Genomic DNA, 24,916 nt, shown 5'->3' on the forward strand with positions numbered 1-24,916 from the left:
GCTGTATCAATTGATTTGATGTAATATATTTTCAGGGTAGGAGCTTAAGGTGTTAGGTGTGGCTCTTAAAACTCTCAGAATATCTACAAAGATGTTCTTAGGGGTTGAGTTTCCCTGCTATAGGAGTATTCAAGCAGGCTGAGTGGAATAAAATACAGGTAGATTCTAAAGTTTAACTAAACACTGTACATATTCAATCAAAAACAGCCCCGAGTATGTATGCAAGAGTAGTTATTATAACGACCAGATCCTCTATCAACAAAGAGGTTAAGATTTCTGGTCTGTTGAGGGATCCAAGTCAGCTTGCGACCAAGTGAGACCCTTCCCTGGTGCAATCCCAGTTACCTTGGATGATTTTGGTCTCAGTCAAGTTGCTGCCTGGGTTGTCGGGCTGCTGTTCTGATTTTTGGAGCTGGGCACTGCCTTTTCCTGCAGGGCAAACTGAGCCTGGCAAGTGTGGCCCTGCAGATCAGCACCCCTGCTCCTGGAACTGCTGCTCAAACTGCCACTGATGGGTCTGTAGCCGCTGCTGCTGAAGTTGCTGCTGCTGGACCCACCACTGCTGCTGCCTCTGCTGCTGCTGTAGCTGCCACTGCTGGAGCCACCACTGCTGCTGAAGCTGCTGCTGCTGTGTTCACTGCTGCTGCTCCCACAGAAGCTGCTGCTGCTGCTGGGTCTGCCGCTGCTGCCGCTCCTGGGTCTGCTGCTGCTGCTGCGACTGGAGCTGCTACTGCTGTGGCTGCTGTTACCGGTGCTGGAGCCGCTGATGTTGCTGCCGACCTCTGCTCCTGCTTGGGTCCCGCTGTCGGCTCAAGTTGGCGTGGCCGGGTCCCAGGCAGCTGCTCTGTTCGCTGGAGCTGGGTTCAGGCGGTGGGCGAGTGGAGGGAGCCGCGGCTGCTCTGGTTCTCTCGCTGCTCCAAGTGTTCTTCTACCTCGCGGTCTGCTCCTCCGTTGCTTGCTGCCGCTCTCCCCTCACGTTTCCCGAGTTGCGGAGAGCGCGGTGTGAGGGGAAGTGCCCGCATTGGCTTTTCCTGCGGCTCGAGCCGAGTCTGGCGGCTTTCTGCTGCGCTGCGGCCGTGGCGGTTGGCGGAGCTGCCGGAGCCGCTTTTCCCGCCTGTGTGGGCTCTGGATGCTCTGGAACTCTTCTACTTCTCCGCTGCCACTTCAATTCCCTATACACCTCACTTTTTAGTAAAAGTGTGTATTTTGCTGAGTTTTTTTGGTCTTTATTTCCCCCCTAGGCTGCTTTGGCATGGTGCCTACGCCGCCATCTTAACCGGAAGTCTTATGGGTGTTTTTTAATTAATTAATTAATTAATTAATTAATTTTTATTAACAACTTCCATGATTATAAACAATATCCCATGGTAATTTCCTGCCTCTCCCCACTTACCCTTTGAAACTCCATTCTCCATCATATCCCTTCCCCCTCTCAATCGTGTCTCTTTTATTTTGATATATTATTTATTTATTTGAAAGAGAGTAAAAGGGAGAGAGAGAGAGAGCACTAGAAGGATCCACGTATATTGCATCCAAGGGAGGATGTCTTTCTTCTGTCCAGCGAATGACACAAACAACTGGAATTTCTGTAGTCTTTTGTTAGGCTCTGTGGCAGTGTTTCATTGGCGGGATCATCTGGAAGTCCTGTCACTGTGGAATAAACTTCCTATTATGCTACATCGCTTTGTTTTATACCTTCCTACAGGCAGAAGCTAGCTACCCGCTCCTGCAAATGCGCCATTCTGGGGACTGAACTTAGGGCCTTGCACAAGCCAGGCAAGAACTCTACTTCTGAGCTATATCCTTCCCTCCCCACCAGCATTAAGTGCTCTTAAAGTAGATGCAAGGGTTTTAGTGTGTGTTGTGGGGGGGAGGGCAGGATGCAACAAGCCCACCATCTTCAGGGACGCTAGGGAGTCAAGCCCTGGGGTCCAGTTGGAGACATGGTATAGAGCCCCCTCCAGTGACTCCAAGGATGACTAACTGGGTGAGTGTTCCTTCACCAGCCAGACAGCGGGGCCACAGGCCCTAGCCACAGTGGGCCTGGCATTTGGGACACAGGATGATGTCTCCCAGGTTCCATACGTTGAGCCCTCCATCAGCTTCTGGATTGACAGAGCCCAGGACGCTGGAGCCATGTCCATAAACAAGCTTTTTAGCAAGGAGCAAGGCTCCCAGCCAGGGGCTCAGTCTTCCCAGTAAGAGATTTGGGTATCCAAAATGCAGTTGGGCATGGTGGCGCACGCCTTTATACCCAGCACTCGGGAGGCAGAGGTAGGAGGATCGCCGGGAGTCTGAGGCCACCCTGAGACGACACAGTGAATTCCAGGTCAGCCTGAGCTAGAGTGACACCCTACCTCCTACCTCAGAAAACCAAAAAACAACAACAAAAAAAGCACAATGGAGATGGAGGGGGTTTCCAGGCACCTTGGAGCTTTCTTTGTTTCTATTTTGAGAAAGAGAGAGAGAGAGAGAGAGAGAGAGAGAATTGATACACCAAGGCCTCAGCCACTGCAATTGAACTCCAGACATTTGCGCCACCTAGGGCCCATGTGCGACCTTGCTCTTGTGTCACCATTGTGCGTCTGGCTTATGTGGGATCTGGAGAGAGAGTGAACATGGGTCCTTCAGCTTTGCAGGCAAGTGTCTTAACCAGTAAGCCATCTGTCCAGTCCCCTTTCTTTCTTTATTTGACTTTGTATTAACCTTCTCTCAGGGTTTGAGGGATGGCTTAGGAAAGGTCAGGATAGAATCTTGTGAGTGGCCAGTCCAAAAAGTGTAATTGGGAGTTGTTCTGTCCTTTTTTTAAAAAAAAAATATTTGGTTTTTATTTATTTATTTCAGAGAGAGAGAGAGTGAAAGAGAAAGAGAGAGAGAGAGAGAGAGAGAGAGAGAGAATGAATGAGGCAGGTAGAGAGAGAGAATGGGCATGCCAGGGCCTCTACCCACTGCAAACAAACTCCAGACACATGTGTGACGTTGTACATCTGGCTTATGTGGGTCCTGGAGAATTGAACCTGGGTCTTTTGGCTTTGTGGGCAAGGGCCTTAACTGCTAAGCCATCTTTCTTTTTTGAATGTGGGCACTGGTGTGTGTGCATGGGTGTGTATGGAGGCCAGTTGACAATCTTGGGTGTAGTTCCTCAGTAACACCATCCATCTTTTGCTTTTTGAGGGTCTCTCATGGGCTGGCACCTTGACAATGAAGTTATAGAATGGTTGGTCAGTGAGTCCAGGGATCTGACTGTTGCCATCTCCCTCGAAGCTGGGCTTACAGGCACATGTCACCATGCCTGGCATCTTATCGTGGGTACTGGGGATTGAACTCATGTCCTCATGCTTGCAAAAGGCAAACATTTTGCCACCTGAACCATCTCCCCCGTTCTGGTCTGTGTGTGTGTGTGTGTGTTTTTTTTTTTTTGTGTGTGTGTGTGTGTGTGTGCGCACACACACATGCATGAGCCATGGCATGTGTGTGGAGATCAGAAGAACACTTGAGGATGTCTGTCCTTGCTTTCCACCTGTTTGAGGCATTGAAACATCTTCCCAGACTTGTTTTTTAAGCAGCTCTCTAGCTAGGGTCTACTCGACAGTTTCTCAAAACACAGGACTTGTTCCCTCACAGGTTGTAACCATCAGCCAGGGCCCCACATGTCTCTTCCCCTCTACTGCCATCCCTTGATGCCTCTCAGCTCCTCTGAGGCCTGCCATTTTTAGAAGCTGCTCCAGTGGGTGGTGGCTGTTTAGAGCTCTTGCCATGTGCTGAAGTGTGGAGGTCAAGCTAACTGGCAAAAGGCTGGTCTTTGCATAAGCTAAGCCTGGGGGCATGGAAGACAATGTGCCTTGGGTGGAGCTTCTCCTAAGATTTCCTGACGAATGTAAACAAACAGCTCATGACCTGATCTCATGTGAGCTCAGCTGGTGATCTGTCCTGGGCTGAAACCTCCCACTGCTTTGACTGCTTGAAGCTGAACAAAAGTGAGTACAGTCATTGGGCGAAGTGCTCGAATACATCTCCCCGACCCTCCATTAAGCCCAGTCTTGCCTGGTGTGTGTTCAGTTTGTGTTTGTCAAGACACAGCTGTCACGGCAAAGGGCAGAACCGTCCAGTGAACTGAGGGCATGAGAACACTTTGGTGCTGACCCAAACTTCACGGAGTTCAGATGAGCCCGAAGGAACCTGAAGTGACCAACCGGAGAGCTGGCAATGGAGGCCCAGGACTTGGGAAGCTGCGGCAGGAGAATCATGAGCTCCAGTTACCTGGGCTGTGTAGTGAGATCCTGTCAAAACCAAAGCCCACCAAGCAAATGGCATGGACGCTGTGAGCAGAGCTGGATTTCCGCGTTCAAGAATGTTGGCCGTCCCTGCTCCCAATATGAGTGTGGACTCTTGTCATAACACCTTGTACGTTCCCCCATGAATGACATACTTGAAGTCTTTGATGTGTTTTCACTTGAAATCAGGTCAGGGCATGAGTTTCACTTTTGATAATTTCTTCCTTTTGTTTTTTGAGTTAGGGACTCGCTCTAGCCCAGGCTGACCTGGAATTCACTATGTAGTCTCAGGGTGGCCTCGAACTCACAGTGATCCTCCTACTTCTGCCTCCTGAGTGCTGGGATTAAAGGCATAAACTACCACCTTTGGCTGATAATTTGTTTTTATTTTTATTTTTTATTTATGTTTTTGAGGTAGGGTCTTTCTCTAGCCCAGGCTGACCTGGAATTCACTATGGAGTCTCAGACTGGCCTCAAACTCATGGTGATCCTCCTACCTCTGCTTCCTGAGTGCTGGGATTAAAGGTGTGTGCCACCATGCCTGGCTAAATTTATTTATTTTTAAATTTATTTTTAAAATTTAATTTATTTGCAAGAAGAGAAAGGATGGGCACACCAGGACCTCCTGTCACTGCAAACAAACTCCAGATGCATGGCCACTTTGTGCATTTTCCATTCTGTTGGTACTGGGGAATTGAACCTGGGTGATGATATTAGCAGGTGAGGGCATTAGGGAAACAATTAAGTATAAGGTTCGGGAGTGACCGAGACCACGCAAACCACTCTGAGGCAAAGATGAAGGCTTTTATTTGGGAAAAACACGAGCTGCCAGGGCTGGCTCACAAGAGAGGAGCACAGCCAACCTGAGATTCCAGATAGTGGGCTCTATGGGGCTTTGGGGGGAAGGTGAGGAAGGGAAAAGAACAAATTGCCACGTTGTGAGACCAGATCAGTGAGCAGGACTTACGAGATAAGGGGGCAGGAAACCATGACCTGGAGCATTGTTAGGCAAGGACAGGATAATGGCTGGGTGGTTTCTTGAGGAATGTGGATAAGTCTCTGTTGCCATCCGGCTGTCCTTGGTGACTCCATTTTGGGAGCTTGTCCAGACCTAACACTCCAGTCTTTTGTTAATGATAAGAGACGAAGGTTAATTTTTTCATGCTGACCATAGGGGCGATGAGTTCTTATGGGAGAGGCTGGATAATGCAGTCAACGGGCCTTCCTTCAGGGAAGGTGATGAGGAGGCAGTTTCATGATGGCTAGAGGTGGCGGAGTGGTGAGATCGATAACCAGCACCAGTGTCGCATGTTGTTATGACTTGGTCCTGAGTGAAGCAGAGACTTCTCTCGTACCATCCCTGCATTGAGCTGGCTTCAGGGCAGTCACTGGCAGACACCGGTTATCGAGCAGGTGAGGGAGATGGGCTCTGTACACCCCGTGAGAAGACAGAAGGGAGAATTAAGGAGCTTGTTACTCTTGTCAACAGCTATGACATCTTTTTTTTTTTAAAATTAATTAATTTATTTATTTGAGAGTGACAGACACAGAGAGAAAGACAGGTAGAGGGAGAAAGAGAGAATGGGCGCGCCAGGGCCTCCAGTCTCTGCAAACGAACTCCAGACGCGTGCGCCCCCTTGTGCATCTGGCTGACGTGGGACCTGGGGAACCGAGCCTCGAACCGGGGTCCTTAGGCTTCACAGGCAAGCGCTTAACTGCTAAGCCATCTCTCCAGCCCAACAGCTATGACATCTAAAGGCCAGGCATCAAGGGAGGATGAGCAATCACAGGTGAGGGATAGAGGGCTTGGGGCAAGGGAGGAGGCAGAGGGGCATCAGTGTATTCAAGAGGAAAGTTATGGGACCGGGGAAGGGTAGGAACATGAGAGAGTTTAAGTTTATGAGTGTCTGTTGGGGTGGCAGTGTACTTAACTGTGGACGAGATAGGGTAAGGGCCAGGGAAGGAGGGGGCCTGAGGGATAGCTCTGCTTCTGGCTAAGGCAAGTGGGAGGGGCTGGGGCCAGGGTAGGTGAAGTTCAGAAGTAATCAGAGACAGGCAGAAGGTGTGAGTTAATGTTAGAGTTTAGTACTGTAAGCCAGCATCAGACAGGGGAGCCTATTAGTTTGAATCTGTGTTTATTTTGTAGTTATATTTTTCTTACTGGGTGATTAAGAGCATGGAGGCTGCCAGAATTAATGGTGTATTTTGGAGGTCATAGTGGAGAGGTCATACTGGAGGAGAGACTTTTATGGACCTGTGAGTGCTATGGCGCTCAGCATTGTCATCTGCTAGGATAAGTCAAGGTCGTGCTGACCAAGTGGCCCTCCCTCTTTTGGGAAGCCTGGAGGACTGATTTTCCTCCAGTGTGATGCTCCTGTTGCAGACACACTGACTTGGAATTCATTTCTGGGTTTCCACATCTTCTCTGATCAAGAAGACAGGTAACGTACCAAAGGCTAGCAGTTCAAGTGTTGCATCATCTCCTGTGGCCTTCTGACATGGGAGCAGAAAGCAAAATATTTGTTATCCTTTTTTAAAATTAGTTTTGTTGGTTAGCCTTTCAACTCCAATGTTTTCAATTGATTTTGGCTTCTACATAGGGTTATTAATCACTCAGAGAGACTTTACATACCTGATTAGCAGAACAGATTAGTTAAGGTGTTGAACGTATCTGGTTAGCAAAGTAGATCTGGTTAGAGAATGACACAATAGTTTAAAATCATTCTGATTAATACTTTTTAGTTGTTAGGTGATAGTGTCAGCTATATCTGGAACATAGAAAGCACACACATTTTATCTTTTTTTAAAAAAATTTTTTGTTTATTTTTATTTATTTATTTCACAGTGACAGACAGAGAAAGGAAGTGGCAGATATATATATATAGAGAGAGAATGGGCACGCTAGGGCCTCCAGCCACTGCAAACGAACTCCAGATGCATGCGCCCTCTTGTGCATCTGGCTAACCTGGGTCCTGGGGAATCGAGCCTTGGACCGGGGTCCTTAGGCTTCACAGGCAAGCGCTTAACTGCTAAGCCATCTCTTCAGCCCCACATTTTATCTTTTAAGTATCTGTCAGTTGTAAGTATAGGGAGAACATTTCAGTAGCCCTGAAAACAATATTTTACCAATAACTTTTAGACAATTGATTTAATCTAGAAATTGTATGTGTAAACTATATCTGGGACATAGAAAGTATACACATTTTATCTTTTAAGTATATGTCAGTTATAAATATAGGTAAAACATTTTAGTAGCCTGGAAAACAATATTTTACCACTTATTTTGTCAATAACTTTAAGCCAATTGATTTAATCTAGAAATTGTAAGCCAGGAAAAGACAAGACAGTATAAAAAGTTGGCATCTGTGTTTGAAAACAACTTTGGCTACTCTGCATACCAATGTAAATACCAATTACCCACTAAACTGGAAGCAGAATAGCAATTTAAGATTATTTTTCTAGGGCAGGAAACCTGGCTTAAGTATCAGTACCTCTATAAGCAATGAACTTAAGATACCAGAAATGAAACAATTAATTAAGTTAAACCTTGACTGAGACTGATTATACATAGCTTAAGAATAAAATAAAATATGGTCATTGTTGAGTTAAGCAAGCCTGATTTTAACATACATTAGAGACAATATGATAGACACAAAGTAACTTCTTAACTAAGTACCTTTACCATTGAACAATTTTAAGGCTTACCTAAAGAAATATTTATGACTGTTACATGAAGCTTAGCAAAACTATATTAACATTGTTGGCATACAGTGGATTTCCCTAAGACATAGGGAGCTTTCTTAATTTTCCTAAGAACAAAATCACAATAAATCACTTTTTATAAAACTTAGTTTATAATCTCAGTGATAGTCATCGAGCAAAACCAGCATGAAAAAGACATGACCATCTTAAATTTAGAGTTTTAGTCAGGCATGGTGATATATGCTTATTTCTAGCCAAACATCATGGACTTTGTATAAACCAAATTACAATATTTTCATATCTGGAAAAGTCTGATATTAACAGAAAGCAAAGTTCACATATTTAAGGTACATAAGGCTACAGAGAGTAAACTTTGAACAAAAGATCTGTTAACAGAATTGAAAATAAATAAACAAGAAATCTATATTATGTAGCAACATTTTTGCTTAAATATTAAGACAAGAAAAATTTCACAATTTTTAAAAGTTTAGCAGAATTGGGATATTTTTATATGGTAGATATTTTTATGAGATTTATCACTTTTAAGAGGTAAATAAGATGTCCACCCAGTGTATAAGTCAGTTTCTGAAATGAATTCAGCTATATTTATCATACCCAAAGAATAGAGGAACTGGATTAAACTGTCATGATCTAATGAAAAAATGAGACAAGTCTCATGGAAAAAGAGAGGGAATGGGCATGTCAGGGTCACTTGTCACTGCACACAGACTCCAAATGCATGCTCCACTATGTGTATCTGTCTTTGCAAATAAGCATGTTTACCGGCTGAGCCAGAAAGAAATACTTTTAATCTCCTTCAAATTAATTTTATAGAACTATATTGAATTTCAAACATACACAAAATTTTATGACACAATCTATAACTATTTGAACCTTAATCAACCCTATAATTCTGCCTGTGGTACTTTGGTAAACTTGTCTACTAATGATATAAGTTAAATTTAAAGAGTTAAGACTGATTTTTGGAGGAATCGCTGAATTACATCTTAAATCACACCATGTTTGTTTAGAAGTTGTTTTTTTTTTTTACTGGTCACCATGAAGTAAATAGTTTTCAAGCGTATGACAGATAAATATTGTTCAGTGTCTCCAAATATGGTCTATTTACCTTATAAAATAGGAAGAAAAGAGTAAAAACTTTCTCTGTGAGTTTTTTTTTTTTTTTTGAGGTGGTTTTAGATATAATGACCTTAGGAGAGAATTAAGTATTAATGAGTCAATTTTAACCTTAAGGTTTAGTTTAAAAGTTGACAAACAGGAACTTAGGTAACTTGGTTGGGTACTCTAAATTCAGTCTTTCATAACTATTATCATGATCTGATTAACATCAACAAGTTCAAGTTTAACGTTGCAGCCTGAATACCATAGCAACCTGTGACCAGCCAGCACCTTCCTTTGTCTGCTGTAAGCCCTAGGCTAATAGTCATTTTATATCTCAAGAGGTCTGTCATCTGATCAAGTCCTTTGTCTTTAACCTTCATATCTACATCTCATATCTTCATCTCCATGCTTTTATTCTACAGTCTATGTAACCACTCTGTAACAATCTTCGTCATCAAACATTTCCAACATTTAAAGTTTTCTCTCCAGTTTATCTTTTAGTCAGTTCATCTTATAACTACCAACAAAAACTTTGAAATAACTTTTTTACAAAAGAATATCTCAGATTTGACTTATACTTTTTTTTTCTTTTCTTTTCTGTTTTCGGAATTTTTGGGGTAGGGTCTCACTCTAGCCCAGGCTGACCTGGAATTCGCTCCGTATTATCAGGGTGGTCTTGAACTGACAGTGATCCTCCTACCTCTGTTTCCCGAGTGCTGGGATTAAAGGCATGCGCCACCATGCCCAGCTTGACTTATACTATTTATCCAGAATAAACATATAGAATTTATCAGTTATTGATTTTGGAACTTTGTTCCTTATAACTTTCCTGAAACACAATGTAAAAAAATATTTTATTTTTATTTATTTATTTGACAGAGAAAGAAGGAGAGAGATAGAGAGAGAGGGAGAGAGAGAATGGGAATGCCAGGCCTTCTAGCCACTGCAAACAAACTCCAGACGTGTGCGCCCCCCTTGTGCATCTGCCTAATGTGGGTTCTGGGAAATCGAACCTGGGTCCTTTGGCTTTTCAGGCAAATGCTTTAACTGCTAAGCCGTCCTTCCAGCCTTGAAACACATTTCTTTAAAAAATACGAAAGCAGATTTGAACATTATTAGAAATTTTGGAATATTTTTAAAAACTCAGTATTGAGTATGTCTAAATTGAAGCATAAATTTTGAGGCTGTTGTTTGTTAATAGTTTCACAGAAGCATAGAAAGATAAAGTAAATGTAAAGCAGCTACAAATTGTTTATAAGCAGCCCCCATCTGTTCACAGCAACCTGGCATTCACCCATCACCATGCTGGGGCCAGGATCCTGAGATTCCCTGTGCTTGCAACCCTCTGGCTCTCTCTGCAAGGCAGGGAAGCTAAGAAAGAGCCCCCTTTTTTTCTTCCTAAATTCCAGGGAGAGTTTTGGACTTCCCTCAGGGCTACAAGGCAGCTTTTTGATCCTACCATTTTACAAATCTTTAAGAGAAGGAGAATCTTGCTTCCCCCCTTCCCCCTGCCACCTATAATCTTAATTACTTTTAGTGTTCCTTCTGGGGGACACTCAACAGTAACAATTGGCTGTGCAGTCTGTCCAGTGGGCTTGTCCAGGGGCGAGCACTCCCCACAATGAAATGGCAGTGTTCAGAACAGAAATCACTGCAACCTTAGGGCTGTGAGCCACGTACATACTCCTACGTACACATTCAAGTGCACTTTTTATACAGACTCTAGACAACCATTCCCCCTCCACACATTCATTCATTCATTCATTCATTCACTCATTTAGAAACTATGCATGTCCCTTTTAAATGTCTATTGTATTTACAACTCCGGAGACTGAAATCAAACCTTGTCACCAGGCAGGGGCTCAGGAGAGGCTGAGGGTGCTGCAGGAGCCGGGGGAGCTGTTGGGGTGAGGTCCTCTATGGCGTCCAGGTCAGAAGCAGGGGGTGAGGATGAGTGTGGGGGAGGGGCTGAGCGAGAGCGCATTCCTGAGACCTTGGCTAGAGGGACCTGGTGAGCAGAGCAGGTACAGCAGAGAAGGCTGTGCATGCAGAGCAAAAAAATGTTTGAATATAGGGTATTTTGGACCATCTGCCTGTATGTTGGCAGCAGTTTTCTAACTTAGTGACAACTTAGAAATCAAAAGTACCCATTTTCAGGCCATTTGGACCCATTGTCCAGCTTATGGATGTGGCCAGGCAGAGTTGCAGAGAAAGATGTGGTGCAAGAGTCATAGAGGGGCTGGGGAGACGGCTTAGCGGTTAAGCGCTTGTCTGTGAAGCCTAAGGACCCCGGTTCGAGGCTCGACTCCCCAGGCCCCACGTTAGCCAGATGCACAAGGGGGCGCATGCGTCTGGAGTTCGTTTGCAGTGGCTGGAGGCCCTGGCGCTCCCATTCTCTCTCTCTATGTCTCTCTGCCCCTTTCTCTCTCTGTCTGTCCCTCTCAAATAAATAAAAACCAAAAAATTAAAAAAAAAAAGAGTCATAGAGGCTTTAAGTTCTTAAGGAGATAAGGAAAGAGCAAAACAACAGTGAGAGAAAGGAACCAGGGCTTAAGCTGGGTTTACACAGGACACCAATATGACCCCCTGGCCCACCAGGGTGAGTGGGGTCTGCACCACCCATGTGGGCAGAGGCCGTACAGGTCACAGCTGTCGGCTCTTTAGCCTGTTAGTGGGCAAGGCGGGCGAGGGTGCTCCTGATGGCAAAAACAGCTGGCAGTGGAAGATGAGAGCTCAGGAGGGAGGGGGACAGGAGGGAGGGAGATGGGGGTCCCGAGTTGGTGCAACTGATCCAAAGGCATCCCTTAGGGTACGGTAGACGAGAGAGCGAGAGGCCCGAGTGTCGAGAATGCATCTTTCTTGAGACCTGGAGTTGGGGCCCACAAGCGGGCAAGGGGCATAGCCTGGCATGCCAACATGGCTTCCATGAGGAGGGATTAAACCCAAGAGCAGGCCAACCCAAGAGGGACACTTACCAAGAAGGTGGGAGGAGACAAAGAAGGGAAGAAGAGCGAGGCCAAATTGTGGTGCATGTGAAAGCTGGTGTCAGGCAAAGATGGTCCAAAACCTTCAGATGGTCAATGGCAGCTTGGTGGTGTGGTCAGGGGAAAGAATGTTTGGCTGCCTAAGAGGGCAACAGGAAGCCATCTGTCCGAGTCAGGGCACCAGATGTAAGGTTCAGGAGTGACCAAGTGCACGCACACCACTCCGAGGCAAAAATGAAGCTTTTATTCAGGAAAAACATGAGCTGCCAGGGCTGAGTCTCAAGAGAGGTGCACAGCCAGCCTGAGATTCCAGGTAGTGGACTCTATAGGACTTTTCAGCTAGGGGGAGGGTCTTTACATCAGCCATTTCAAATAGCTAGAGGGTGTGAGACCAGAACAGTGAGCAGGTGACTTATGAGATAAGGGGCAGGAAACCATGACCTGGGGGCATTCTTAGGCAAGAAAGGGATAATGGCTGGGCAGTTTCTTGAGGAATGTGGATAAGGCTCTGTGGTCATCTTGCTGTCCTTGGTGACTCCATTTTGGGAGCCTGTTCCAACCTACCATTAAGTTCACAGGAGGTGATGAGAATGGGTGTCCCCATGATGGGAACAGTCCCTTGTAGGGGGTGAGCAGGGATGAACTTCCTCTGTCTCCACTACGTGAGGACACAGCGAGGTTCCTCCTTTATATTAAGTTACATTTCTCACTCCTGTGACCAAATCCCTGACAAGAAGGAACTCAAAGAAGGAAGGTTATTTCTTTTGGCTTACGGCTCAGAGGTTCCAAGTCCATCATAGCAGGGAAGCCATGGGAACAGGAGTGGGGGACAAGGACAGCAGGTCACATGACATCCACAGGAAGCAGAGAGAGAACAGGAAAGGGGGTCAGACTACCAAACTTCAAGGTCCACTCACAGCAATGCACTTCCTCCACTGAGGCTTCAGCCCCTTAAACGTTCCATTTCCTTTCCAAACAGCGCCACCAGCTGGGGACCACGGGGTTCAACACGTGAGCCTATGGGAGACCGGTCACTTTCAAAATACAACACTCCACAAACCGGGAGGAGCAGTTCTTCACCAGGTACTGAGCTGGCCAGTGCCATGAACTTGAACTTCCCAGTCATCAGAACTGCGAGAAATAGGGCTGGATAGATGACTTAACGGTTAAAGCACTTGTCTGTGGAGCCTAAGGACCCAGTTTTGATTCCCCAGGACCCATGTAAGCCAGATGCACAAGACTGCGCATACATCTGGAGTTCATTTGCAGTTGCTAGAGAGGCCATGCTGTGCCCATTCTCTCTCTAATAAACAAAATGTAAATAGAATATATAACAAATATAATAATAATCATAACTAAGTAATAAATATGAATAAAAAAGAACTGAGAAATAAATGAGCACTGTGTAAACCCCCATCTATGGTATTTTTGCTCTAGCAACCCCAGCTGGCTCAGATGGCGGCTCAAACTGAGCTGGTGAATGCGATGAGGAAGGTTCTTTCAGGGTGTTTTTTATTTTTGGTGGGGAGAGAGGCACTTCATCTTTAAGAACAAGACAGGTGTACTGGGGAGGGTGCTGTGATGGACAGGTCTTGCTGAAGAAATCCTCAGGTGAGGAGGGCTGTGCCTTGCTTAAGTGGTGTGTGATACGTTCAGATAGTGCAGAAGCTTGGCCCCCATGTGAGGACTGGGGGTGCTGGGCTTCCTACTAGATGTCTCCAAAATTCTAGATGCCTTCAAATAATAATCCACTTTTTTTTTCATAAGGGACCTCTTTCCCTCAGAACGTGTTTCTCAGTTTATTTATTTATTTTTCTTTGGTTTTTTGAGGTAGGGTCTCACTCTAGTCCAGGCTGACCTGGAACTCACTATCGAGTCTCAGGGTGGCCTCGAACTCATGGTGATCCTCCTACCTCTGCCTTCTGAGTGCTGGGATTAAAGGCGTGTGCCACCACGCCTGGCTTAGTTTATTTATTTTTGATTAAATTTTATTTATTTGCAAGCAGAGAGAGATGAGAGTGAGAGAGAGAGCAAGAGCAAGCGAGCACCAGGGCTTCTAGCTGCTACAAATGAACCCAGATACATGTGCTACTTTGTGCATCTGGTTTTACATGGGTACTGGGAATCAAGCTAGGGTGGTCAGGTTTTGCGGGCAAGTACCTTAGCCACTTAGCCATCTCTCCGGTCCTGTTTCTTAGGTTATTTTTAAAGAAATGTGTGGTCCCAGGGCTGGGGAAACGGCTCAGTTGGTTAAGTACTTGCCTTACAACCATGAGGATTTGAGTTCAGTCCCTAGAACTCATGTTTAAAAAATGCCTGGTGTGGTGGCCCACATTTCTCAGTGATGGGGAGCTGGCTCTCTGGGGCTCCCTGGCCAGCCAGTCTAGCCTAGTTGGCAAGCTCTAAGCCAGTGAGAGATCCTGTGCCTACAAAAGTGTGACCACACACAAGTTCACCTGCATACACATGAAATCACACACACACCACATCAGGGGAAGATTGAGGTGACAGTGGACAGCCACATGGTTACAAGGGACAGGGCACAGCTAGAATCGGGTAGGTTCAAATCATGGGTCTTTGATTTACGGTGTGATTTAAGTCAGGCCAGGTTTAAGTTAAGGGAGAAAAATCTCAGTGGGATGAAGGCAGGCTTTCTTCTCGACTTTCTACAGGAAGTGATTAAAGTCTCAGGAGGGACTGTCCATGTGGTGGGGGGACAAAGTGCTCAGAGAAGACCGTGTGACTCACTGAGGTATGGAGTTGGTGCTTCGGCTGTGTGTGTGTGTGTGTGTGAGAGAGAGAGAGAGAGAGAGAGAGAGAGAGTTTGTGTGTTCAGGAAGCAAAAGATATGGACTGATGCCAGCTCAGCCCAGCCTTCTAGGTTTCTGTTCCAGCGCAAAGGTCACTTCAGCCTTGAATCCACCCTTTTATTTTCCCCGTCCTCCAACTTTGTTGACCTGAGAAGGAAGCACAGCCCTTCCCGGGCCCACTCTTCAGCTGCTTTCCTACAAGTCGTTTGTGTACCAGAACAGCCCTGTGAAACATGGTGGGCCAATCAGTCCTGCTGGCAGCTGTCTCCTTCCTTTCTTCCTGTCAGCAAAGTAAGAGCATGGGAAGAGAGAGGGAAAGAGAGAGAGAGGGAGAGAGAGAGCGCCAGGGTTTGGGTGTGTCTTTAGTTGGTGGCCCTGGATGTTTAGCAGAGCGCAGACAGCTCAGGGAAGTCTGCTGCCTCCTTCCCTGGGACACGCGGTTTGGGGGACTTTTTCCAGAGAGGGGCCTCCAAGCCCAGGGACTCAGCATCATCTGTGGTCACAACCCACAGCCCTGAGCCCTGGAGCATGAGCAGTGTGTCACCAAGCTGGGGATCAATGTTAATTACCAGCATTCCACTGTTCCTGCATTTAAACCCCGGTGTGATTTCTTGCAACTTGGTTTTTTTTTTTAAAAAAGTATTTCTTTATTTGCAAGCTTGGGGCGGGGGAGGAGGGAGAGAGAGAGAGAAAGGGAGGGGGAGAACGGGTGTACCAGGACCTCTAGTTGCTGCAAACGAACTCCAGATGCATGCACCACTTTGTGCATCTGGCTTTATGTGGGTACTAGGGAATCAAACTCGGATCATTAAGCTCTTAAACAGCTCTCCAGCCCCTGACCTTATTTATTTATTTGTTTTGGTTTTTTGAGGTAGGGTCTCACTCTAGCTCAGGCTGACCTGGAATTCACTATGTAGTCTCAGCGTGGCCTTGAACTCATGGCGATCCGCCTACCTCTGCCTCCCAAGTGCTGGGATTAAAGGCGTGCGCCACCACGCTAGGCTCCCTGATCGTTTAATTAATATGCTTACTGAAATAAACTGCCCATGGCAGGTATGATGATCAAGTTAAAAATCTGCAGAAATATGAAATTTAGATGAAGTAAGTATTTCTAAATATTACAAGTCTCCACATCCCAATTTGCTGGTCACACGGGGCCGGGGCTGGGGTGGAGGGCTGCTCTTTTTCCACGAAGTCACTTTTGCTCTATTTGTGCAAATGTTACCTATTGACACGCTCCGGGAGCCAAGCTTCTTACCAAGAATGCCTGTCGGGTCTTATCAGTGTCACGGACTCAGGACCAGGGTTGGGTTCGGGCGGCAAGCGCCCGGAAGCACGACAGCCCGCTTCATGACAAAGGCCACCCTTTTTAAAATGATTATTGTTAGTTATGTACATAGTGTGTAAAAGGCCAGCCCTTCTCACACACCTGGTGGCTTGCCTAACCAGCCTGTTTGGTGGAGGGGGCAAACCTGAAACCTTCGGGCACACCGTCTGTGGTTTGGTTCCGGCGTCTTCTGTGGAGTCGAGCAGGTGTTTGCTACCAACCTTGGGGCTAAAGCAACAAGTGTCAATCTATGGGCGCTATGGAGCCCGCACGTGTCTTGATCCTGTGGGTGCAGAGAGAATAGGGAGAGCTTTCTGTCTGCTGACTGATGCCAGGGGCACTGTGAACAGGGATGAGAAGTTCAGTGTCCCAGTGGTAAGGGACAGAAGGGGCAGGAAGAGACGAAGAGAATGTTGGCTGGGCAGACAGGATGGTGGTGGTAAGGCCAGGGGAAGGGGTGTAGAATAATAGGGAAAGAGAGAGAGAGAGAGAGAGAGAGAGAGGGAGAGGGAGAGGGAGAGGGAGAGAGACAGAGAGACAGAGAGAAAACTTTGAGACTGTTCAGCTGGAGCTTAGAACAAGAATGTACCACTTAACAAGTCTTAGTGTTATGGGTTTTGGACGTCTTCTACCAAGGTGGAAAGAGTTCAGGTTTTTCAGACAGACCCATGTCTGTGTGCTCAAGCCACCAAATCAGTCGGTGACTCCTGGTGAGGGACCCTTCTGCATCTACGTCACAGAAACTCAAACAGGACCCTGGGTAGGAAGTGGCCCCGTGGCGCGTAGCCCGGGGTAGGAGATCCCATTGAGTTCTCATCCTAAACTCGCTCCCTGCAAAGAGAAGCTGCTGGCTGGCGAGGTGCTGCCTCAGGAAAAGGAGCCTGCTTTGGCCGAATGAATGGCCATCACTGGCTGGCAGGGTGGGGAGGGGAGGGATGACGCACCTCCCTTACTGTCTCCAGCATGTAGCTTCTGCCCTCATCCCGAGAAAGCTAGGAAAAATGAAAGATGGGGAAATTGGAAGATGGGTCAAACAAAGGCAACTGCTCCTAAGTGGGTTTAATTCATTCGTGAGAAGAAGGGAAGTTGAAGACTTCCAGGAAAAAAAAAAAAAAAAAAAAGAAGTAACCTGTTGCATGGTCTTTCTAAGGGCCCTCAGCCTAGGGTCTGGCACGGGGCCAGATGTTCCTTCTGATGGGATTATCCCACACCTCTCCCATCTGTCAGAGGTAGGTTCTCACACCTGCTGATATGATAGACAGGTGACTGTAAGGGACAGCCTTGAGGGAGACCGCACGCTCAGAGATTTTTCTAAATCTTTGAAGCCCCGAGCTCTTACGCCATTGCCAGTTTACCAATCTAGGAGCACACAGCCTTCATTGTTTCTGTTATGTAGCTGAAAATGAGGTGGCCAAGTGCTGTCTCCACAGCTGTGAAGCAAGTTAGGAGCAATGGCAATAGTGCAAGTTCCAACCCCCCTCACACATAGATCCCCTTTTGAGGGCTCAGCCGGACCCATGAGCTATTGGCTTGTCTAGACATATGTTAGCCTGGAAGAGTGCAGCATGGGCTGGCAAGAGTCAGCCCCCCCCCCCACGTATTCCTTATCCTTCCTCCAGTCCTAAGCCATCGCGCACTGGGAGTCCAGGGGCACAACTGGGAGGGACCTTGTCTGCTGTGCGAGCTGTGGGAGCCCTTAGTAAGCCAGGCTGTGTTGACTGACTGCTTGTTGAGAGGAGGCTTTAAGAGGAAAAAATAGCCCTGAATATGCTGACATGAGACAGACTGAAGCTGCAAACTTAGGGTGGAATTAAAAAAAAAAAAAAGAATTTAAAAAATATTGGAGTGTGTGTGTGTGTGTGTGTGTGTGTGTGTGTGTATGCATGTGTGTACAAGCATGTGCATGTATGTCTGGAGGTCAGAGGACAACCTGCGGGTACCAGTCCTCTCCTGTCCTCTCTTGTTTTGCTGCCGGGAAGGCCAGTCGAGCTGGCCCACGAGCTTTTGGATTCTCCCATTATCATCGGTGCATTGGGATTGCAAACCCATGAAGCCCTTTCGGCCTCGCTTTACCTGGGTGGTGGAGATCAAACTCAGGTTGGCAGGCTTGCAGAACAAAGACCTTTAATGGCTGAACCATCTTCCCAGGCCCCACAACTTTCATTTTTAAATTTATTTATTTATTTATTTTTTTAATATTTTAGTTTTATTTATTTATTTGAGAGAGATAGAGAGAATGGGCATGTCAGGGTCTCCAGCCACTGCAAATGAACTCCAGATGCATGTGTCACCTTATGCATCTGTCTTACATGGGTCCTGGGGAATTGAACCTGGGTCCTTTGGCTTTGCAGGCAAGCGCCTTAACTGCTAAGCCTTCTCTCCAACCCCTTTAAATTTATTTTTATTTTTATTTATTTGAGAGTGACAGAGAGAGAAAGAGGCAGATAGGGAGAGAATGGACGTGCCAGGGCCTCCAGCCACTGCAGACAAACTCCAGACACATGCGTCACCTTGTGCATCTGGCTAACATGGGTCCTGGGGAATCGAGCCTCGAACCGGGGTCCTTAGGCCTCACAGGCAAGCGCTTAACTGCTAAGCCTTCTCTCCAGACCAACTTTCATTTTTCTTTTAAAGAAAACTGTCTTCAAGTTGGAGGTGCAGGGATTGCTTAGTCAATAAAGGGATTGCTCTCAAGCATGAGGACCCCAGTTCCATCCTTACATCCCGTTCCTGGTGTGATGGTGAAGGATCAGGAATCACGGGACTGGGAAGCAGAGGCAGGAGGAACCCTGAGCCTCAGAGTCAGTGTTTGCGAAGCACAACATTGACGTTATCCTTTAGTCTCCACATGCTCACACGTGCGTGTGCACCCGCACACCTCCGAACATGTACCTCACACACATGAAAATGCACCACACACACTCATGCATGCATACATACACATGCATTAAAAAATGAAAAAAAAATGGCTGGAGAGATGCTCACTGGTTAAGGCACTTGCCTGCAAAGTCTAACAACCCATATTTGATTGCCCAGTAGCCATGTAAAGCCAGGTACGCAAAGTGGTGCATCGATCTGTAGTTCATTTGCACAGGCTAGAGGCCCTGGGGCATCCACTCTCCCTCCCCTTGAAAATAAATATTTACATTAAAAAGCAAATATTAGAAAGGGTGGACTTTGAGATATTAAAGTGAGATGACGTCATGTTGGCATGAGAACCCTTCCTGCTTTTGCACGGTCTCTTAGGTATCTGCCTCCTGGGGAAAATGACTGATATATAGGCGCTTTGTTTGACTAATTAAAAAAAAAAATCTCTTCCAAGATGTTTTTCAAAGTGGTTGGACCATTTTATGTTGCTACCAGTAGTATACAAGAGCATCAATTGCTCAAACATCTTAACTTGTCTTTATTTAAAAAAATATATTTTATTTAAAGCCAGGCATGGTGGCGCACAACTTTAATCCCAGCACTCATGAGGCAGAGGTAGGAGGATCACAGTGAGTTTGAGGCCACCCTGAGACTACATAGTGAATTCCAGGTCAGCCTGAGCCAGAGTGAGACCCTACCTCGAAAAACATTTTTTTCCTTTATTTATTTGAGAAGAGGGACAGATAGAGAGAATGGGTGCACCAGGGCCTTAGCCACTGAAAACAAACTCCAGATGCATACACCCCCTTGTGCATCTGGCTTACATGGGTCCTGGGGAATTGAATGGGGGTCCTTAGGCTTCACAGGCAAATGCCTTAACTGCTAAGCCATTTCACCAGCCCGTCTTTTTTTTTAATTTGTGTGGTCTGTTTTTCATTTTACACTTTCTGGTGGGCATTCAGTGGTATCTGGGAGGGGCTTAAAGTTGCATCTCCCTGGCGCCCAATGATGTGCCACACCTTCATCATTCCCTTCCCTTGCAGGTTATTTTGCCTGGCAGGTTGGAAATGCAAGAATGAAGTGCAAGGTTGCACCCCCAGCAGTCACCGGGTCACTGGAATTTGAGAGAATATTTCGTGCACAGTAAGTAATACCTGTCACAGAGTCCACACTATTTTTGGCCAGGAGGAGGGGTTCTGGAGATGACTTCAAATTCATTTCCAATAACCACTGACCAAAAAAAGCAGTCTTTATAGCCAAGGCCCTTTCTATAGCCCACGAAGCTTGAAGTGTCCACTGTAGGAATCTACACAGCTTACTGCAACTTTAGCAGGGTCTGTTGGGCAAGAAGACGGAGCCCCTGGAGGAAATGCCATGTCTCTCAGGAGCGGGAGGTTGGCCAGAGTCCCCTTCCAGCCTTTCCCAGACTGAGGTTGAACTAACTATTCTGTCTTTTCTTTACTATCTTATTTCTTCCCCCATCAGTTTCTCCATGGATCACTTCCTCAGATCAGAGCCATGTAAGAATGAGAAAGTTTTCCAGGTTTATGCATTCCAGCGTTTCTGATCATCTTGGGCTCCTGGCTTTTTCAGACCCACACAGGGCCATCTATCATAAACACCATGAACTTACTTGCTGTAAGAAGCTAGGATAACCTTTATATTTCCTCCCCAAAGCTAAGTGCTTTAAAAACATGACATGCATCACTGTTTATGCATTTCAAAAATTTTAAATTAATTTTTTGTTAATATTTTTTGTCCATGAGTGAGGATGACCTATACTTTTCTTGTATAGTTCTTGCCTCATTTTGCTATTAAGATTATATTAGTTTCACATAAGGTGGAAGAATCATCCTGTTCCTTTTTTTTTAGGTTTTTAAATTTTTATTTTTATTTTTTGGCTTTTCAAGGTAGTGTCTCGCTAGCCTTGAACTCATGGCAACCCTTGTGAGTGCTGAGATTAAAGGTGTATGCTACCACGCCCAGCTTGTTTGTTTGTTATATAGCTAGACTTGCCTGGTACTTGCTATGAGCCCAGGCTGTCTCAATCTCTTGAATTAATTTCTCAGATTATCTTTTTCTTTTGTGTGTGTGTATTTATGTGTGTGTATGTAGTTGTGACTAATGTGATGTGTGTATGGTGTATGCACACGTATGTGCAGATGTGCACACACTGGGTGTGGTGGTTTGATTCAAGTGTCCCAATAAACTTAGGGGTTCTGAATGCTAGGTTCCCAGCTGATGGAGATCTGGGCATTAACACCTCCAGGAGGCAGTGTATTGTTGGGGGCAGGCTTAGGGGTGTTATAGTCGGCTCCCCCTTGTTAGTGTTTGGCACAGTCTCCTGTTCCTGTGGTCCATCTGATGTTGGCCAGGGGGGTGTGTTCACTCTCTGCTCATGCAATCGTTTTCCCTGCCATCATGGAGCTTCCCCTTGAGTCTGTAAGCCAAAATAAACCTCTTTTTTTTTTTTTTCCCACAAGCTGCTCTTGGTTGGGTGACTTGTACCAGCAATGTGAACCTGACTGCAACAGTAAAGTGGTACTGAGGAGTGGGATTGCTGCTAGACACCTGACTGTGTGGCTTTGGCCTTTTGGAGATGATTTTCAAGAGGAATGTGGAAGGATTTGAAACCTTGACTTAAGAGATGTCTTGCAGTGCTGTAAGTACAGCTTGATGGACTGTTCTGGTCAGAGTTGAAAGACCTGAATGTAGTAAGCACTATGGACTGTGAGGGTTGCTTATGATGGTGAGAAAGAGAGCTGTGCCTGGACTGGGCTAGCTGTTTGTGTGCGAAGCTTGCTGTTATGCCCATGTCCTGAGAAGTTGTGCAGGGTTGCTTTGCATAGAAATGAACTGGTGTAAGCAGAGGGATATGGCACAGAAAGAAAAAATCTTCGGATGAACTGCTGCCTGTTCAGCTGCAACTGAGAGATTATAACCTTTGAGATTGGGCCAGCTGACCTGCACTGGAGCAAAGGAAGGATGTGACTAAGGAAGAATGTAGACTTTTTTGAAGGGTCTGAGTGGCCAAGGAATGTCCTGTTCTTCAAAGTCTGCTTTATCGCCCCCCGATTAACAAATTGGCACCTTACCTGGTATTGTGGAGGATAAGAAATGCAGGAAAAGGAGGGTTGTTGAATTTGCAACACGGTCTTATGTTTTGGAAATGGCCGTGGGCGGTGTGAAGCAGGTTTGCTGGTTGCCTGCATAGAGACCCCATGGAGCTTGATGATGAACCGTGGATTGCAGTGCAGACCCAGTGGAGATCCCGGGACCGTGAGATGGCTGCTAAGGAGAGCTGCCAGCCCTGGATAAAATTTCCCAGGACTGTGAGTAGCCTAGCTGCAAGGTGGAAATGGAACTCCAGAGACTTGCTGCTGGTTGGAAGTACTGGACTTGGAGAAGTGTCGCTGGCTAGAATTGTACTTGGAGCTCCAGGTGGATGTTTGCCCTGGTTGTTTTAAACCTTGTATTGGTTGAATATTCTTTTGCTATGGACAATGCCATCTTTTGCAGTGTGAATGTTTATTCTTTGTCATTATGTTTTTTTGGGGGGGTTGTTTGGTTTTATGGCTCAGTTAAAAGATTTTGGACTATGAGGATTTATGAACATTATTGGAATTGATAAAAACTATGGGGGGCGGGTGTGGTGGCGTACGCCTTTAATCCCAGCACTCGGGAGGCAGAGGTAGGAGGACTGCTGTGAGTTCGAGGCCACCCTGAGACTACCTAGTGAATTCCAGGTCAGCCTGGGCCAGAGTGAGACCCTACCTCCAAAAAAAAAAAAAAAAAAAAAAACAAAAAAACTATGGAGACTTTTAAAGTTGGGCGAATGTATTACATTTTACATCATGTATGGTTATCAGTTTATGGGTGGAATGTAGTGGTTTGATTCAGGCATCCCCCATAAACTTAGGTGTTCTGAATTAGGTTCCCAGCCGATGGAGATTTGGGAATTAACACCTCCTGGAGGCAGTGTATTCTTGGGGGCGGGCTTATGGGTGTTATAGCCAGTGTCCCCTAGCCAGTGTTTGGCACACTCTCCTGTTGCTTTTGTCCACCTGATGTTGGCCAGGAGGTGATGTTCACCCTCTGCTCACGCCATCGTTTTCCCCTGCCATCATGGAGCTTCCCCCTTGAGCCTGTAAGCCAAAATAATCCTCTTTTTTTTTTTTTCCCCACAAGCTGCTCTTAGTTGGATGATTTCTACCAGCAATGTGGACTAGGCGTGCATGTGTGGAGGTCAGAGGAGAATGCTGGGCGTCCTCCTCTATCACTTAGCCAGGTGTTTCATTCCTTGAGACTGAGTCTGTCTCTGAGCCTGAAGCTGCCATTTTCATGAGCCCCAGCACATCTCTAGCCTCCTTTCTCTATAGAATGGGGTACAGGTATGCAGGATCGTGCTCAGCTGTTTATGTGGGTGCTGAGGAATCAAATCAGATGGAGCTGGGTGTGGTGGCGCACATCCTTAATTCCAGCCCTCGGGAGGCAGAGGTGGAGGATTGCACGCGTTCAAGGCCAGCCTGGGACTACAGAGTGATTTCTGGGTCAGACTGCACTAGAATGAGACCCTGCCTCTAACACAAAACAAAAGCAAACCAAACAAAAGAAAACATTACAAAATAAAAACAAACTCAGATGGTCTCATGTCCTCTCATGCCCTTGTTCTTGTGTGGTAAGGGCACTTACCTGCTAGGCCATCTCCCCAGCCTATAGGTAATTTAAATTATATTGAAAGAACATGTTCCTCCAAATTTATGTAAATGTCAAACTGTCTCAACTGGATGTTTTTCTTGTGGAAATTTTTATTTTATTTTATTTTAGTTCATTTTTATTTATTTAAGAATGACAAAGAGAGAGGGAGAAAGAGGCAGATAGAGAGAGAGAGATTGGGCATGCCAGGGCCTCCAGCCACTGCACACGAACTCCAGACGCGTGCGCCCCCTTGTGCATCTGGCTAACGTGGGTCCTGGGGAATCGAGCCTCGAACCGGAGTCCTCAGGCTTCACAGGCAAGCGCTTAACTGCTAAGCCATCTCTCTAGCCCTTTTTGGAAATTTTTTAACTATGAAGTTTTCTTTCTTTTAATGACTACTGGGCCATGGAGGCTTCTAAAAAATTCACATCTTGAAGTCAATTTTGGCAAGCGTCTTAGAGCTGAGAACATGGGCCTCCTCTTGTTCAGTCACTTGTGCCGAGGAGGGATGGGTAGACTATTGGAGGTGTGGGGTGGATATCACTGGCTAGACACAAGATAATTTTGAGTTATGTGCAGACTTAATTTTCAAAACCATTGCCCCACACAAGGAGATGTTATTCCCACTCCAGTTGTCTTTGAATCCTTATAGTATATCAGGTAGAAAGGATTCACTTGGTGCCACTGGGCCCCACATCTAAAAGTTTATATTCTGTTTTTCTTTAAATCTGAGTAATACATATATAACTCATTATGTAGATAATTTAATAAATAAAGTGGAATTAGAAGTCATAACAACAAGCCATTGCCCTTGTGCCTACCTCTCAGCACCCCATCTATCTCCACGTAACTACTGGTGCCCATCTTGGCTACTTTTAGCTTTGCCAAAAATAAATGCTTTGGGACATATTTCTGTAGTTCTAAACACTATAGTTTCACTGTTTTTTTTAAAAAATATTTTATTTTTATTTCTCTATTTGAGAGAGAGGGAGAGAGAGAGAATGGGTGTTCCAGGGCATCCAGCCGCTGCAAACAAACTCCAGACGTGTGTACCACCTTGTGCATCTGGCTTACGTGGGTCCTAGGGAATCAACCCTGGGTCCTTTGGCTTTGCAGGCCAGCACCTTAATC

At 46.0% G+C, this 24,916-nt stretch overlaps 1 protein-coding gene across 1 annotated transcript in view; it reads left to right on the top strand.

Annotated features, from left to right (window-relative positions):
* The first annotated feature begins 15,039 nt into the window (after positions 1-15,039).
* Positions 15,040-24,916, top strand: part of Mgst2 (microsomal glutathione S-transferase 2) — a 35,702-nt gene continuing 25,825 nt past the window's right edge. Inside the window, exons 1-2 of the mRNA XM_004655935.2 lie at positions 15,040-15,183; positions 20,131-20,230. Of these exons, the coding sequence (XP_004655992.1) occupies positions 15,126-15,183; positions 20,131-20,230 (158 nt within the window). The 5' untranslated portion in view covers positions 15,040-15,125. The remainder of the gene's footprint in view (positions 15,184-20,130; positions 20,231-24,916) is intronic.

Source organism: Jaculus jaculus, chromosome 12 (genome assembly GCF_020740685.1).
Source record: "Jaculus jaculus isolate mJacJac1 chromosome 12, mJacJac1.mat.Y.cur, whole genome shotgun sequence".
NCBI classification, from domain to species: domain Eukaryota; kingdom Metazoa; phylum Chordata; class Mammalia; order Rodentia; family Dipodidae; genus Jaculus; species Jaculus jaculus.